Below are 19,295 nucleotides of genomic sequence, written 5' to 3'. Positions count from 1 at the left end.
CTGATGGCCTAACTACGTTCTTGATAGATTCAAACTTGAGTTAATTTCAATCGATTTGCGTCCTACATGAAATGAGAACTAAATTTTGATAGAATTTCGTACACATAATGTGATTTCAATAATGATCAGGTCCATCAGACGTGTTTCACTGAACCATAAAATCAAATAAGTTTTATATAATGTTATGCGAATTGAAACTTTCTCACTCTACTCAACGAATAGCATACTTATAGATCTACTGTACAAAATGCTTTAATTTTCGGTGGTCTCGCATTGTGTGGCGCAATAGTAATAACCAAAAAAAAACGAAAATAAGTTGATACAAAAAGGGCTCTATTATGGCTTTTGGGCAAATCGAAAGTATCTAAGGGGTGCGCAGCGCAGTAACTTTATTTGTATAAATTAAGCTAAAAAACCCTTATTACTCGGTGGCATAATAGTAATTCGCCTTAAATAGTAAATGCTTTTTATGTAACGGCGCTGCGAAAAGTGAACTTTCTCATGCCTGATTTGGGTGACGTATGCATGGTCTTTTTTTCGCTGGTTTACTGATGGCTTTACTTTTCATCACTAGTGACGAAAAGGAACTACATTTCTTCACTAATATGCAGCCAAGTAAATATAATGTGTTGAAACATCATTTTAAGCAACATTTTAAGAATTTCAACTCAACCGAACCGAATTGAATGCAGAGATTACTCGGAAAAAAATCAAATTTTCACCAAAATTGTTCGAATTAATACACAAGTAACGCGAAACCGTATTTTCTATTTACATAATGACTGTGAATGATTACTTGACAGGCCGGGCTTCTATGATTAAAGTTATTTAAAAAATTTAGAATTTTGTTGTAACAAAAATTTGTAAGTTTGAATTTCGAAAGTTCACTTTTCGCAGCTGGTTGCATAAAACGTTGTATGCAACACGTTGCGAAACGAGGAAGTCTTCGTCACACGATGTAGTTATCAAACTCGCTTTGCTTGTCACATATAGTGACGAAAACAACCTCTTTTCACAACTAGTTGCATAAATTACTATTTTCGTACTAGATGTGTAGATTATCACTAGAGGTTTCAGGCCAAGTGTGACATTACACACAGTGTGCCTACAAAGCATTTATTACCGAGCTACATACAACATTTTTACACAAAGCTTCACATTTCGTCACTCAGTTGAGAAATACAAAACATCGAGTGCAAAGTAAACACAATGTGTATTGTCAATCATGCCCTGCGGCCTCTTAGGACAATTACAAATCTAGTACCTAATAAAGAAAACTTTGCACCGAGTCTCATACTACGTTTCGTGCAACGTAGGCATCTAAAGTGGAATGATTTTGCACAGCAACTACTTCTTAGTACAAGCTTAACCTGTCACAGACGACAAGCATATTAACAGTTTTATTATCTGATCTATTACTTCATTTAATCGAAAATTTTCAGAAATTGATTTCAGAAATCTTATACTTCATTTGTATTGAACATGATTTTTGCTATATAGGACCTCATCAGTCAGAGCTTGTCGTTTATTCTTGCTGTCGTTGTCGATAACAGATGACAGCCGTCGGTAACATGTTAATCTAGTACTAAAAAATTCCACTTAGTACAAAACATACCAATTTTTAACCAATTGTCGAGCCAATTATAAACTTTTCGATTTAAATAGTAGCTCAGCAATTGAAAACACAATGCAAAGCATCGTCAGCGCCACTGAAAAAGTTTTAAGCTACCACAAACTGTAGGATTCTGATTCTGACGTGTAACATAACACCAAGTCAAAGTTCAGCATTTATTCAATTAAACAAAAAACCAATTTATAAACAACACAAAGGTTTCGTTTCTAAATTTCCCATTAGTTTGCATCAAAACAATGAGTAATTTCATCGATACACGAGGTTCTAGAACATCTGCAAAATGTGATGGATGCGTCATTATATCAATGTTCAAAAATTCATTGAGAATCGAGAATCCTAATGTTTTTTCTGTGTAAAAACGATTCATCATTCGTTGGAAATCTTCGAAATCCTTATGAGTTCTTATCAACAAAAAAAAACGTCATTCAATATCAATTTCACGATTTTATCAACCGTATATGCATGTTAATTGTCGGTAAATATTGGTGAAGAAGAACAGAAAAAAATAACATTTTACGAATAAACAATTTTTTTTCCTCGATATTTTTATACAAAAGATAGCAATCACCAATTACTAATTTCTGACAAGTAAACAAATTGTAAGGAGAATAAATTTGTTATCTTTTCTCCCAAAGGTTTTCCGATGACATCATTTAGTTTGTGTTATTGGCTTGGATGTGAATACATACACGAAAAAAAATGACGATGTAAAATATTTCGTTTCATTCATTCGCGAAGTAAGCTTTACTTTACCTATCTTAGCTTTACTTTTCCTCTCAAAGCAGATGGTGATCGTATTGTATATGTTCTTTTTTTTGAGTATTATGCATACATATGCCGTGCCATAAAGGTATATATATGCGATATGCGAAACATAAAGTACTCCTTGTATTGTATAAAATAAACAGCAAAAATAACGTACTTATATATAGATTTTCATTGAAGAAAAAAATTTAGTTTGTAATGCCTTTTTGTCATGTTAGTATCAAAAGTGGCAGTTGAAATAAAGAGACGAAATTGATTCCGAAAAGTAATTTTTTTTTTGTGTATTTATTAAGATTTTATTTTCGTCGCTCGTGTGTGTAGTATATATATTGTGACGAGTGTCAAGCTTTGTTTTATACACATAAATTTTACGTTTTGCATGCCGTTCGCTGTCAGCATCCAAATTTATTTGATCCAAATTCAAGGTTAAACATTTTTCTGTTACAAATTTTATTTTCGGCTTTTCGGGATGAAAGACGACTTTCAGAATTTACACGGAACCACTTTTGGTGTGACAATTTTTTATTTTTGGTTTGTCGCTCCGAAACGTGTTGTCAATTCAAATATTAGAATTTTACTCGTCTGTATTTACATCTTTTATTCCCATTTATTAACTGTTTGTGCGTGTGATGTAATATTAAACGCACGATATTATTCCAACTGAAGTTCACTTACTGAACATATAACATATAACGATGATTAAGTACACCCATTTACCGCTCTGTGTGCGAAAGTTAATTGCTTGCTTGAATTTTCGTTTCGTTGGATGGGTGAAAACATTAATGACACAAATTTTAATTATCTTGAGTAAATATCAAATTAAACGAAAGACAATAATTGTTACTTTTTGGGCGCTATCAAAATGTGATGTGTGTAGTTCAGTAGGTGCAACTTCTATATTCACTGAAAACGAAATTAATTGCAAGCTAAGTGTGTGTATGCTGTAGAGTGTGTTTACAAACTAAAATGTGTGGCATGACGATGACGGTTGTAAAGGGTGAGCTCGAATGTAAACTTCATCTGGATAAGAATGCACTCAAGGGTGCTTCAGTTCATCGATTTCGTTAATTTTTTTTTCTTTGCTGAAGACTGAGAACCTATTCACTTTATTTTGTGGTACTCGTACCATACACGCGTGTATTCAACATTTTCGTAGGTATACTGTACTTATAAAAGTGTAAATTTTCGCTCAGACAACGATCTGATATCGTAGATTGGACTGGCATATTATACAATGAGTTTAACTTTTTTTTCTTTTTTTTCGAAGTTGAATTTATTGTTGAACCGACAACTTATATACAAGGGTTCTGTTGGTTTGGGAAACTAATTTTGATATTTTTCTCGAGAAGGCGTATCATTTGTTGGTTCTTTCGTCAGGATTACCTGTAATATACGATTTGCTATGTATTCCCTCCAGAGCTCATCGCTTACTTATTCTCATCGTCATCGGAAATAGATGACTAACCATTTCTCAGTGTGGTGAGATCAGCCTGTCCGTAACTTAATTTACCGTTAAAAATTTTACATTACTCAACAACATAACGAGTAAGTCAAGTCACTTAAACACCTCACCTGTTCATCTGTTTCAATCTTCCCCAATATATTCTTCGAATTTTCGAAATTTCCAATTTTGCTATTTGTACAGAATTGAAAGTATGGTCAAGTGTATTATTACATCAACAAAAAAAAAAACACGGCAGCATTTTTGAAGTTGCTTGCGAACAAAAAATATATCGCAGAAGAGCTATTTTCAATTGCCACAGAATCCGAGATATTTCCATCATCACGTTAACTCTTTCATGTCATTTAAAAAAAAAAATATATTTCTATTGAAATGTGGTTTGACTGGGTGGTTAAGTGGGTGTGTGGTGTTTGCGTAGAAAAATGTAACGCTGAAAAAGTTATGTTGACCAGGGTAAAAGTTTTGATTTTGTATAATTGTTGTAATCGGGACGAGCAATAACTAGTGAGAATTTTATACAATAAATTGCTGAGCAACAAAAAAAGAATCTAACACAATAATCAAAACTTTCTGAAAACATTGCACCGATGTGGTGGAAATGTTGTTGGAATGAGAGTACTGCTGATTATTATTATTATCCAATCCTCATAACCCCAATCGTATTCCATGCTTATTCAAGCCATTATAATCAAGTTCGAATGAAAGGCTTATTGTTTGTGGGCTTAAACAATATTTACGTAATTTTTATTTAATTTCATTTAATATAAAATAATAACGGTGCGCACAGAGTAATCTGTTGGTATGGTAACATTTAGTGGAGTATATCGACAATTCCATTAAACGTTCGGCAATCGTTTTCGTAGAGCAAATATTTGCAGTATAGTTTTACATTGGGTTCAGCGGAAGTTTTTTTTTAACTAATTAAATAGAATTGAAAAGAGAATAGTCCCTCAAGTGTGTTCTCTTTCTCGTTTTTTTTTGTGAAAGTCAAACATTTTTATTTAGATAAAATTCAGAAGCACGAACCTTGTTCTGGATAGATTTAAAATGTCCCCGAGCAAAAAAAAAAAATAAGCCAAAAAGTATATATGCATACACTGGTTTTTAAGCATATGATCATAAACTTTTATATAATGTCTGTTCCAGGTAAGGGTATAATTAAATACTGCTTACCCTTACAGTATATGAACATTTACTTTTATATACTGGTACCGTCCAAGTACATAAAAGTAAATGTTCATATACTGCGAACAGTATTTACTCGTACTCTTATGTATATTATTGCATACTAAAAGTCAGTCTGCCATGAATTCTCGTCGAGGCAACATCCTTGTGAGGTATCATGTGAGCACGGTGGGGCTGGACCAAATTTAAATAAAAAGGTGGGATAACCTCAACTTTTTTTTCATGAAATGTTAGCATGGGTTGAGTGTAGATAATATACATAAAAAGTAAAAAAAATCACCGAGCCGTTTTTCAGAAAGTACTTTTCAACTTTTTTTTTTTTTTTTTTTTTTTTCTCTACTGTGTGGTATAAAAAATGAGTGATTTTTGGAGCAAAATTATATTTTTAGTTTTTCTTCGTTTTTTTAATTATTTAACAGAAAAAAGATGAAATAATAACAAAAATAAGGTTTTTCTTCAATTGTACAAAATAAAAATGTCTCTTACTCTCCATTTTTTATACCACACAGTAGGGACAGAAGCTGCTAATTTTTCCAAACTTATATGGCAAGTATGGTATCAATCGAAAGCTGAGAGCACTGGCTATACTTACGTTAGCTTAGCATATCAAAAAAACGTTCTACATATGCATGAGACAGTCTACAAACAGTTGAAAAGTACTTTCTGAAAAACGGCTCGGTGAATTTTTTTATTTTTTATGTATATTACACTCAATTATCTACGCTAACATTTCATGAAAAAAAAATTGAGGTTATCCGACCTTTTTATTTAAATTTGGTTCAGCCCCACCGTGTGAGACCAATGTTCAAAAAATTATTGAAACATCTTCTTATCAGTTCACATTATACTGTTAATTCCGTTGTCGTTTTTCTTGTGAGGCGTATCTGTAGGTCTTTCTCTTGTTAGGTATGTGTGTAGGGCTTTGTCTCGTTAGGTATTGGGGATTGTTTGACGAAAACGGATATTAACAGAGAAATGTGCAACTGATAAGAAAAACCGTGTTTCATTAATTTTCTCATTCTTTAAAGTCAATATAGATTGTGAGTAAGTGAAGATGAGTAATCAAAATCGAAATTGTCATATTTTATTAGAAGCACATTTCCTACAAATGTCACCAGAGCGTCATGAGTATAAACAAGAATGTGGTGATATGATAAATAAGTATTTGAAAGTGTATGACGGTATACTGAATTTTCAAATACTTTCATATACTGATTTTGTATGGGAAAAAATCGAAAAAAGGGTATCCAAGTACTTCACCGTTCACAAGGAAATAGTCATATATTTTCAAATACTTTTTCGTCGATTTTTTTTTTGCTCGGGTAAGCTAAGACTGCTGTTGGCGCACTAATTTTTTTCCGTTGGTAACATAAGTTACCAAGTTATCAACAACGATACTGTTGGACTTTAGAGGCGCGTAGAAAAGGCACTAGCGAGTGCAATTATGTACAGACATTTCAACCTTTTCGACGCAAAACGTAATACTTGGTCTGGATACTTTAGCCTAAATTAGCCTTTAATAGACAGATAACGTTTGGCGATTATCAGAGTCAATACGAAACGAATGCATGTTATCATGTGAAAATTCATTTAAGGACGGATAATGTTTGACATTGGAATTACGATTATATGTTGGAATTGCATAGAACTTTGAATGCAACGCCAATGATATGTTGACTGTTTATCGCCCATGGCATGTTTGTTCAAACTCTGCTTCACGTAGTGCGATTCGAAAGTGAGATGTCTGGTGCGATAACACTGTAATAAAGCTGGTGAGAAATTTAGGTATTGCAACAGTCAAGAAATGTTCATGTTTTCACATGTTGCACACCTCACTCTTTACGTTACAAGAGCATCGAAGTAGTGAAAACCTCAAAGGTTTTCAACAAATGCTCGAAAACTCAAAAGCTTATCTACCACTAGATACGATTTAATGACATACTGCCCACAGTAGCTCGAGAAAAGAGAAATGTCCAAACGCACTTCAGCATCTCGAAGAAATTTTTTTTAACTCATAGTGTACCACGGGCAAGGTATTTTCTACAGTAAAATATTCAGAAAATCATAAATTGTTGGACCGCAGATCGGCAATTTTCATTTAAATTTGAATTGAAATTATCTGTAACTCGGTATGATTATCTGATCTGATTGAATAGAATTACGATGATCTAAAATAAGAGAATATTCACAACAAAACAACAACAACAAAAAACTGTCGTCGGCTTAGATGCAAAATGTGCAAAACTTAAAATAATTGTTTCGTCGGGTTTTTTCTACCTTAATTTGCATCCACACAACCTTGGACTAAATATTCACCTTAATTGCTATAACGACTACAATAGAATACGACATCATTCATATTTTTTATCAGGTGCTTAGGAAAAAAAACTAAAACAAATAATTGTTAAGTGAGACAAGACTTAGAAAACACCTTATCTTGATAGTCAAAATTAAAAAAAAATGTAGCATTCAAATGAGTATAGAGTAACACGTCATGATAGTCATTACTAATATTTGTTTTTTATGATAAAGTTTGCTAGTAAACAGATGAATGAATCGACATGCTGTGTATGTACGTAGATACTGATGTTTGCATTATGTTACTCTCTTACTAACTGATTCGGAGTTTAAATTGATTAAACATCTTTCCATGACTTAGGAGCGAAAGAGACTCTTTTACGTATGAGGAAATATTATATTATGTTACTAGGAACAAAAAGGTGTGTTTTTAACCCAGAAACAAGGTCAAAAACAAACACTTTTTTGTTCCGTGTGACATATACTGTTTTTCATTCAGGCTGACCAAAACGTCACATTCCAATCAAACCACAACAACAAACTTGAATTGACTATTTTCTTTACTGGGTTATGCACTGCGATCACAGCGGATCACAGTGATTACTGTGATATAACTCATATTTCTTACTTCATCAATCAAAGTAAGTGGAACAAAAAAACCTGTGTTGGTAGTACCGAATTTGAGCTAGTTAGCTGTCAAAATGTATGAGACTTTGTAGCTCCTACAGCGCTTCAGCGCATCGCTACACCATCGTCTCATACAATTTCGACAGCGAACTAGCTCAAATTCGGTACTACCAACACATAAAATTTTAGCCTATGTTTTTCTTCTATATGTCGTATATATCTCTCATTCATATATGGTAAAAGTTGTTGTTTTGGTGCTCTATCTGGTGAGAGAATGTGACATTTTTGGTCCGACTGAATGAAAAATGTTTTTGATACCAAAAGATGTATATAAATCAGGCAACAACATATTATTGAACGGTATGATTGCAGCTGTAGCTACAAGTTCTACACTGGTATAAACCTCACACTGGCTGGCTGAAAAAATTTCATTTTGTACGTCGAAAATCCCTTTTTATCCGCCCTTTCATATGTGACGTGACATGGAAAATAATTTTATTTCTAGTTGAGTAAATAACTATTCCTCTTGTGCTCTTGTCGGAGTAAAAAAAATTGTTATCCGTTCGGTAAACAGTTTTATTATAGCAAGCATGATAACAGAGTATAAGAGGTGACACACAGAGGTCTATTTAATGTAAGTTGCTACTTACGAACTTCTAAACGAGAGTCATCGTGTTTCTCAATTAAGAGGTATCGGTGTGCTGAAAAGCATACATCAGGGCGGTTTTTAAATACTGGCTTTTAGTTTACTTTTGATGATATCTTTCCATCAGAATCCTTTTTGAAAAATGTACAACCGCAATTCCGACCACGAATGTGGTAGCTTTCAACAGAAAATACATTTAGTTGTAGCAGTTTGACTGGCTCTGAGAAACGTGAGCAGTTTTTGAAAATTTCGCTAAACTGCTCATGGAAAGATAATATGAGGCACACAAATGTAGGCTACAATTTTAGCTAAGTACCGGTGCCTTTTATGGGAATTTTCTTCCTTAGACAACTTTTGGGATTTTTTACCTCGCGCCTATTGTCCTAAGAAACTTAATGGCCATTTGGCTATCTACATAAAGTCTAATAAATAACTAAACATAAAATGCATGACTTTCCATTTAACTTGCACCGGAACATACATTTTATCGGCAACACATAAAACTTGTACCATTTTCACTCTCAATATCAATAACATTTATGTAATATATTAACGTGCATAAAACCCCTTTAAAATGGGTTTTTGATTTGCGAATACATTTAGGAGCGAATGTGTTTTGCGAAAAAAGTGGCATCAATGTCGATGTTTATTTTGGCGAGTTTATATTTTAAATTGAAAATTGGCTATATTATGCAAATAGATCAATATAAGTAAATAATGTAACCAACACACCACCACATCACGTTCCGCTTTATCAAACAATTTTTGATAGAATTGCTATTTTTGGGTGTTTATAATTAAGGTACATCCATAACAACATAAAGGAAATTTGAGGTGTATTTAACATTACATTTGGCAGGTAGTCTTTCTCCCTCTATCTCTGTGTGTGTCTATCTCTATGTGAAAAATATTATATTTCAGGGGTTTAAATAAAATCTAAATCCATTCCTATGTATTATAGTTGAACTAGAGGGGCTATAAAAAAATGCTAAAATCCCGCATAACATTAAACGTTTTGTGGATATATTTTGAGAAATAGAGAAATATTTACAAACATTTTCATATGTACACTTGAAATGTACTTACGTCGGATAATCATGTTCTGTTTATACGTTTTTCGCTTGGTCTTTTTACCCTCAGATTTGCATTTCGTTTAGTCTTTGTGGAGAAAAATAATGTAAAATATCAACTTTATGATATTTTCCGTTCCTTTCTTACATTTCTTTTTGTTAGAAACGTCAACACTGACCCAAAATTAAATGTTCAAACAGAGATGATTGTTTTACAGATTTTACGGAAAATTGCAAGCTCTTTGTTTTTTAAGCTGAAATGAAAAATGTTAAAAGGTTTATTTCCATCTAAAAAAAATATCTAAATTTGTTTGTTTTTGTGCTTGTTAGACAGTAATAGTAATTTTGCAGAACAATGTGCAGATAGCACACGGGCTGATTCATCACAGTGTTGTCTTTTTATGACATACTAATGGGGGATTAATGTTTCACATCAAACATTAGCACATTGCTGAATGGGACATATGATATTTCTTGTGCGTTTACCGAACTCGCCTTCGCCTCAGTTTAGCCCACTCAAGAACCATCATTTCCGTCATCTGCTCGATTGAAAATTAGAGGATTATTTACGTTGGTTTTTTAGTTAATTAAAAACTTAATTTTCGATCTTAAGCCACGTAATTGTAGATTACATTGGATGCTACTAAAGTAATTCATACCATGACAGTTGTGTGATAAAAGCTCACAAGCGTGTTTTTTTAGAGCAACAAGCTTCGGTAACTGTCTTTTAGACAAGTGTAGAGTTTGTATGTCGGAACCGAAAGCGAGGCGAGTCATAAACCTAAACTTATTGAAAAACAGTTACTGCAGCAAGTGGCTAAAAAATCACACGAATGAGTATGCTTTCATTACAAAAATGTTTTCGAATTAACGAGGCAGGATTTTATGTATTCTGGTTTTTATCACAAGAATTCACCAAAAATGAGCCGAAAATCTTTTTCATGTAGTGGATCATTTCGCAGGGGGCAATCCGCTAGGTAATTGTCAACTTTCACATGGACTAGCAATAAATAATTGTTTCATTTCTTTTCATTTATTTCACACATGGGTTGTTAAGATACATGAAAACTCTGCGTAGATCTAATAAGCAAGCTACAATTCGAAAGAGCTACTTTCATGTCACCTATTTATTTAGCGTATGTGTTTTCACAAAGGTCGACTACACAAATATCAGAATTAAGTTACATTCATCAAAGTCACCTAGAACAAAGCACTAGAAAATTTGAAAAATGCTTCGTTCGGGAGCTTTGTGAAGGGTTAGCGTATTAGTTTTTAATGTCCTTAAAACAATACTGGCGATATGTCTGTCTAGAAAAATCTGAAATGGAAATTTCGAAACTTTCACGAGTGTGATATCTGTATGGAAATGTTAAAATTGAAATTTATGTAATTTTTTCTTGAAGAATGCAAATTATTCATGTCGAAAACATTCGCATTTGTACACGTGCACTTGAGAGAAATTTAATATCTTCATTTTAGTAGTCAACTTGGCATATTCTATTGTATTGTTATTTAAGGGATTCCTCTATCCAAACGCAAAGAAACTTTCTTTACATTTAAATTGTAACGGCCCAATTATTACCTCTATGACCGAAACTCAATACAATTTCGTTCCTTTTGACTAACAGATAAAGTTATTCTAAGAATTCCACCGACTCTAAACCACAAAGTGGAAATAGATTACATTGTTTCAGGCTATGGATGATTTTATCGTTTATAAATTCAAGTTATCGCGGCACTTCCAAGAATTTACAATCAACCCTTTCGGTATTTATCGCAAATTCCACAAAATTGTCGCAAATTTCAATTAAATTAAAATGTGGGAAAAAGTACATGCTAAAAGTACAGCAACGAAAATAGGTGAAAATGCTATTTTATTTACGCAATTATTCGTGCATTTCAGGTGCTGTTAAAAGCATAGCATCCGTTAATTCAATATACGTGAAATTGACGTGAAATTTTCATTATTTTATTTGATACGAACGCAGAAATATTTAGTAGATTACGTCCATCCCCTTTTTCATGCTTGCATCATTAACGGGATGGTGGTTACGTACTGTCCTTCCACCCAAATGATCTAGGTTCGATTCCCGTGTAAGACATGCAATTTTTCTAGCGATTATATCGCATTAATAACGTCCTAAAGCAGTGTTGTACACACTGAATGACTCGTATGACGTAACCCAAATACGATAAATTTGTGATCATATGTCTAGCCTACATTTAGGCGAGACATCAATTAGCAACTCACTTTCCTTCTTAAGTCGGTGGTCCAGACTGCACTTGGTATTAACAGTAAAAAGGGCTGTTAGTGTCACTAACTTAGTGGGGTCTCTAAACTATTTAAATCGAAAAAAATTACTTTTGTATGTTTGCTTAGAGGACCGAAAGTAAAGCTGTCGATTCGCGGGGCGAAAGTGAAAGCTTTTTGAATTGACATTTCTTTACTTTCGGTACTCTTAGCAAGCATACAATAGTCATTTGTGTACCTGTTTTGGACGATTGATTTAAGGCAATTTCGCGGATTGTAGGCTGAACGAAGTGAGGTCTACAAGCGAAAGTGCCTTAAATCAACCGTCCCAAACAGGTGCACATGTGAGTTTTCATGCAGAGGGCCGGAAACCCGAGAAAATTCGAAAAATTGCCCTCATTTTCGGCCCCGAAGCATGAATAAATAACTATTACGTATCGATTGAGGAGGGCGAAAGAGTTACGTATTAAGTTTTGTATGCTTGCTAAGAGGACCGAAAGTAAGCAAATGTCAATTTAAGGGGCGAAAGCGAAAGCTTTCGCCCCGCGAATCGACAGCTTTACTTTCGGTCCTCTTAGCAAGCATACAAAACTTAATACGTGAATCTTTCTGCCTACTCAATCGATACGTAAATAACTATAAAGCGTTTGCCTCGAGGCTCGCAGCCGGCTTTGTTTACTTTCCAGTGGGAAGTTCCCACTCATCAAAACACCAAATAATTAAGCAAGACGGTTAGGGCCTGTAGTGAGTACTGTGCTCTGACATAAGACCGTACTTTATGCATCTGATCATAGCTCAACTCGTTGTTGTGAAATATTAACATCGGGAAAAATGTAGGATATTTCATTTTCTCGGGTGACTTGTAAACAACACCCTCGATATGAAATTTCCGACTTTTTCACTATTCTCTTTCCTTATTTTTTGTGAATTGCAATCAAACTAACTGTGAATGCTCCTAAAAATTGAGTTGTCCTCCCACATCAAAAAATTAATAAAGTTTTATTGAAATGTTTACAAGTAAATGTTGGATTACACAACTGTTATACGTTTCACGTTTCCAACGAAATAAATTGAAGTAATCCGAAATGAAATTTTTTATTCTTTTTTTTTGTCAAATGCTTTGCTTCTACGTGGAATTATTTCTTTTAAATTAAATGTTGAATCTTTAAACCGGTAGTTTGAAACATATCAACATCTTTATGGAACACATTATGGCAACATCAAAGCCAGTTGGCTATATCCAAATTGTTCAAAGATATTAACAAATTCATTGAGTTAAATTGAAAATTAAATTTAAAAATACATAAAAAACAAGGGTGAAAATATATATGTGAAAAATTCTCGGAAAAATCTTTTCTCTTTATTCGCGAAAAATTGAAGAAAGAAAGGAAGTGAATGACATGAAATCTTGAAAATTATACCGATAATATGCATATGATATTCAATTCACAACATATTATAATATCACTTCGTGTACGTGAAAATATTTTCAAAAAGTTATAGCACGTTTTTCTGTCATGATTTTGTTTTTAAATAAGGGAAAGAGATGTGCGCCAGTTTACCACCGAAACCAGTGCTGATCACGAACAGACCAGATCATATTGAGATGGAAGGTGGTACTAGACACAAAAAATTGAAAGCTTCAGGATTATAGTAGAATTAAAATACAATTCCTTTCGAGAAATTACCAGATTTAGTCGTAGAGAAGACAGAAGATAAATAAGAGAGAAAAAGAAAATTATAAATAAAATCACCGCAGTTAAAGGTAACCAATGGCGGAAAGTTAAATTGGATTTTTAAATGTGAGACCTGTACGTTTTTTTTCTTGCCAAATTTTTTGTTATTTAAATTTATATCTCTGCATATGGGGACATCATATTTCATTTCGCTGTTGTTGCTTTTCAGATTCAGAGAGGAAGTTATACAAAAAATTTGGATAGTTTCTATAAAATTTAATGAAAAATGTAAATTTTATTCAAAGCACAGCTGTTTACCTAATTGTAATGTTCGATGTGGTTCATACAGACGAATTTTTTTTAATGTTTTAAAATTTTCAAAATGAACAATCCAAAGCAAACGTTTTGAGACTTAAAAATACGAAAGCGGTATTTTTCGTGAGTACAGTGATTTTTTTATAGTTCGGACACAGCACTGCTACAGGGCTGTTGTTCGGAACATATTTGAGATTTTTTAGAGTTTTGAAAGTTATCGATCAATAAAGTGTTTCCAGGCTATGATATTGTGGCACCAAATTTGAAAAATCACTCAGCGAATTCAAAATTTGCGCCAAAATATCATATACTGGGAATCACTTAATTGACTGGGAACATCGATGATTTTCAAAGCTTAGATAAATCTGAAATTGTGTTTTTTGAAGATGAACAAACTGTATCGAAAATTGGGTACTTTTTGGCATTAGAGATGAAGATGTGTCAACAACGTGTCGTGTGATTGTATTTTTACTCAGTACATCCTGACAACCTGAGGCAAAACCGATATCAGATGCGGTAAAATACCGTCATATTATGCTTGGTAGATGAATAACTGTTTCAGAAAGTACTACGTTTTCATCACGAGTCAGGTGTGTTGACTTTAAAAGTCTTTTATGTTAAAAATAATATTTTTGACGTGTTCCAGCAATGTTGCTTCGCTCATATTAAATTCGCAGTTACATTGTGTCATCACTTCATCACGCAAATTGCTGTACGATGTTTGTACGATAAACGTACATACTTCCCAATTTTTATTAAAGTGGAAATTCAGCCCTCCACCTAGGAGAAGGCAGGAGAGAAAAATTAAAATTATGTTTTGTTGATTTAAAGTTTCAACAGGAAAATTGGTTTGTCTTCTAGTCTTTGGGCTTGGTTCTCTCTCTTGACTCTTCTGCAATACTAAGTAGCTTCAATGCAAACGTACACACAATCCTCGTTGTGTACGGTTGAGTCTATTTAGTTTAACTATAGCTTGTTGTTACACTCGTCTTCGTCTCGTATTGAAACCTCAACTCTAGTGCGAGAAACAACTAAATTTTTCTCTGGAGTCACATCGTCAATTGTTTTCGAAAGTAGGAAGAAAATCAGTTTTTGACGTTAGTTTTCGGTTGAAGCCTGAATCACTGGTAGGGTCACATAACATCCATAACGTACGACAAGGTTATGCAAGGTTATCACACATATATATTAGGGCGAATAGACAAATCTAAGTTTATTTCCTGATGCTCAAAATATTTTCATTTGTAAAAGTTTCTTCGGACAAATTAATTTTTATTAACTTTGCGGTTTGTTTGAACAGCAACGGTATATAGTTTATGGGATAAAAGGTTACCATCTACACTGTGTTTGAATAGATTGGTTTTTGGGTTTTGGGGTTGTTGAGTGTAACATTCTAACAAAAATAAATCGTCAATACTATCAAACATATAGATTCATACATTCAATCTTATGCACAAAGGCTGATGAAACAATAATTTGATTTATCGTTTCCATATTTTCCTTTGAGAACATTTACCAAACCCCATACAGCGAATAACGGAATATCACGAAATAAACGCTTTCGTAAGACTGATTAGTTTAACTTTAAGTCGTCAAATTTTATCTGTATTTTGTCCCCCTAAGAGTCAATGGGAAAACAATTCTAATCCATCCAAAATTTTCTCCTCTGTGCAAGTAACATCATTATGGCGATTGATAGCCTTTTCTACATTTATATACCATTACACCTGATTTGTCAGTAAATAAGCGAGTGATGAAATATCAACAAAAAAAAAATCAACTGTCGATTTCCTGCCCAACTAACAACATAAACCACCAGATATTCCAGGTCGAATCTAATAAATACACGACTAAATCGTTTGTTGTGTCAGATAGAGTCGTAGAGTGAATGTATTGAGTGAGAAAATCATAAAAGTGGAAATTGAATTGATGCTTACGCAACTAGTGAGAAATTTATTTCATGACATGTGTGAAATTGGAGGTGAGGGAATATTCAATCACACAGACGGAAAATAACTTTTCACTCGACTTGAGCATAAAAATTTTCTTGTCAAAGGTATCAGAAATCCCTTTTCTGATTTTTGTAGATGCGAAAATATCCATTTTTGCACCTTGGAACGACAAAATAAAATTTAAAAGTCGAAATCAGTTACTATAGTTACATTGGAGCAATTGAACACAAAGCTAGAGCAACACAGTTGTGTAATACGAGTCTAGACTTTTTTTGTGTGTGAAAATACATTTGCATAAAAAGCCAATGTTACTGGGAAGGTCATATTTCTTACCATATATACACCATGGTATACAATTGTACGGTGAAGAGTAGAGCCGCACTATAACTACTACTATGTCATTGGATATAGTTACATTTTCGTGCGGAAACAATTTGATTAGAACTTTCATTTATTATTCAATTTGTGCGGATTGATGTTTGACAATTCCAATCTTTCATTTGAATAATCAAATTAATTAATTTTAACTTAATTGAACTCGCTCCCGTATATAAATGCGTTCCAAATGTATATATTGACGTCATTTTCCGAGTCGACAAAGCAACCGTATATAAGTGCCTGCTAATTTATTCCTGTTTCTGCTAATTGCACCCCTATATCCCTTTTCGCATCATCACCAACTTGTTGTACTTAAACCATATAAAATGTATAGCAGCGAAGTGATTTATGTCCTCAATTATAGCATAACGAAAACAAAAATCGGAAAAAATATTCAAATCCAGCGAAAACTGGTGAACTGCCGAAATTAATTTGAATTTTTGTTTTCCTTACAGAACGCACAACCAGGAAAAAGAATTAAAAACAACACAAAAAACGAAACAAAAAAAAAACACCACAGAAAATGACAGCCTCAACCGCTACTATCATCACAACAAATCGTTGCCATCCTATTTTTAGAAATAATTTCATTTTATTTGTAAATTTTATTTTATTCTGTACTGTTCCTTTGATTTCCTGCAAAAATGATGGGAAAGGAAACGGTGTGGACGCATCAGGCGAACTCCGGAAACAGTTGATTTCATCTCATAACATTGAACATTCAAATAGCGAATGGAAATCAGAAAAGGCTGAAAATGAAGGTAAATAGAATTTTATGGGTTTGTCATATCTATATGTGAGTGCTATGTAGCTGCTGTTTTCTTTATTTCATTTTTTTTTTCTCGTTTATATACATGAGTTAAAATATGAGGATATGTGGTGGCTTGGGTATATGTATATATGTATGGTTTTAGTCTACTGATTTATAAATGAATGTATGTATTAAGGTTTTATGTTTATTTTGATGGGAATTGAGTCGTAAGTTATATGAATCATAAAATTTAAGGATTACTTTGGATAATTTTGATTTAGGCATTTGTATGAGAATGGAACCGGATGTTGTTTTGCAAATGTTACTTTTGATTACCTTGAAAATTCATTGTGTGGATTCGATATTCATGGCTGTGCTGAATAATACATTTTATTGATGCCGAATGTGAACAAATTAATGGATTTTTATTTGCTGTTAGATGGATTTTTATGCCGTCTAATTAGTTTATGAATATTCACGGCAGATTATGTGCGATCGTGGACTGGAAACTATAAAGATGAGATTGGCACATTTTAATAAATAATCGACACAAATGTGGTGTAGTTCCCACTCTTGTGCATTAAATAGACGGATAATATTATGCACTTCTTCATAGACGTTTCACAGACGGCTAGTGTAATGAAACGATCTATCTCATATGAGTTCTAGGTATTGAACACGATAGAAGAGCAAATACAATGTTCAGTTTACAATATTGAGCTGCCGCTCGTACAGCTAGCATATCATCAGTATAATTATTTAATCTTTTAATTCTCGTGATCTAAATGTGATCTATAAGAACTGAAATAGTTATTCACATAACAAGGGATAAAAAGTTGAAAAGGAAAGTTTTCCTGTCAATTTTTTTTGATCGGAAGCGAAGTTGGGGTTATAAACACACAAAAACAATATTTTTTATTTTTATCCCGAGTTATGTAATGGATTTTACATAACAAGTGATAAAAAGTTGAAAAGTAGTTTTCGTGTGAATTACAGTCGCGGAATTTTGAAAACCGACACATTTTCGGTTTCGTGGTATACTGGTTTTTTGTGATTTTTGCATGTATTTTTATATGGATGAATCAGAAACTCAAGTAAAGCACTGAAACAGAACATGTGTCGGTTTTCAAAATTCCTTGTGTGTATGTTGATCCGAGGAGAAGCCGATGTGAATGCACACAAAAACGAGAATTTTCAGCTTTTATCCCTAGTTATGTAATGGATTTTCATGGTTTTGAAACATAATACAAATTTATTGTTAGAGTTGTAATAAGCCACCTTCGACCATAGGGAAAAAAGTATGTGAAGACATAAGGTAGTAAAACATCTAAATATGAGTCACCCCATGAAAACGAGCATAGTAAGAAAATTGGACATATTCATTACCTTAAGAAAAAATCGTTTTAATTACTAATCTCCAGAACAAAACAATCTGGATCTCGTCAAAAATAATTAGTTTCCATCCTTCGAACTATTTGGATTTACAAAAGTTGGAGAGTCAAAACTACACGTTGGTTTCTACCTTCAATATTGAATATTGAATATAGGGAAAACTATACAAATACATGTAAAGTCGAAGTCATTGATTCGGATTGACTCTCGGTTTGATACAAAATCACAAACTGATGGTACAGCGTTTTTCAAAGTTGTTTCTCCCTTGGGAGATACACCGCCTTTATTAAAGTAAAGCTTTGCGTCTCATAATTTTCCATCGTCTTAAACGCGACTTGATTTCAGTGTTTTTTTTTATATATGACTAGAAATAATAGAAAACAAATTCACGGAGCCGAATCTAGTTTTGTTTGATAGTATACATAATGCATAATGAAGTGCACTTCTTCCGTTGACCTAATTTCCGTTCCGTGCAACGAAAAATTTCGAAAATATTTTTCGCAAATGTTTAGCAGACAATATAGAAATTGCTGGGGTAATTAAATGATTCCACTTAGGAGTGGTTCATAAATGCCGTAACGCAAAAATAAATGGATTTTCAAGACAACCACGAATTTCCACAAATAAAATCTACAATCCTTCATACCCCCCCACTCCCTGATATACTGTATAACTTATGAAACTTATGAACGACCCCTTTATTGCTATTGCGCAACCTTCTTTCTATTAATTTTAATTAATTGCTCGCGTATACCATTGCCATCCAAGCATAAGTTATTCGTCAGACTTATAGATCCAAAATAATAATTATTGTAAGAGGATAAAGAGAGACTATGATTTATTTATTTCTAATTAATGCTTCGACAATATTATCTTAGGAACATTCACATTACT

At 33.2% G+C, this 19,295-nt stretch overlaps 2 protein-coding genes across 9 annotated transcripts in view; one reads left to right on the top strand and one right to left on the bottom strand.

The window, feature by feature from the left end:
* Window positions 1-19,295, bottom strand: part of LOC119085137 — a 100,993-nt gene that overhangs the window by 44,336 nt on the left and 37,362 nt on the right. The window contains exon 3 of one of the 4 annotated variants that reach the window (XM_037195438.1): window positions 9,703-9,940. The exons of the other annotated variants lie outside the window; for them this stretch is intronic. Coding sequence (XP_037051333.1) covers window positions 9,703-9,715 — 13 coding nt within the window. The 5' untranslated portion in view covers window positions 9,716-9,940. The remainder of the gene's footprint in view (window positions 1-9,702; window positions 9,941-19,295) is intronic. 4 annotated transcript variants of the gene reach the window in all.
* Window positions 1-19,295, top strand: part of LOC119085108 — a 66,531-nt gene that overhangs the window by 27,582 nt on the left and 19,654 nt on the right. For 2 of the 5 annotated variants that reach the window (XM_037195391.1, XM_037195366.1), the window contains exons 1-2: window positions 2,594-2,823; window positions 16,714-17,019. In XM_037195391.1, coding sequence (XP_037051286.1) covers window positions 16,782-17,019 — 238 coding nt within the window. In that variant the 5' untranslated portion in view covers window positions 2,594-2,823; window positions 16,714-16,781. Of the gene's footprint in view, window positions 1-2,592; window positions 2,824-16,713; window positions 17,020-19,295 lie in introns of those variants that run through there. The other 3 variants (XM_037195400.1, XM_037195374.1, XM_037195383.1) reach the window with 2 other exon arrangements.

The sequence above is a fragment of the Bradysia coprophila genome, chromosome X, assembly GCF_014529535.1.
Source record: "Bradysia coprophila strain Holo2 chromosome X, BU_Bcop_v1, whole genome shotgun sequence".
NCBI classification, from domain to species: domain Eukaryota; kingdom Metazoa; phylum Arthropoda; class Insecta; order Diptera; family Sciaridae; genus Bradysia; species Bradysia coprophila.
The sequence above is the reverse complement of the archived record's forward strand: the minus strand, read 5'-3'. Positions and strand labels throughout refer to the sequence as shown.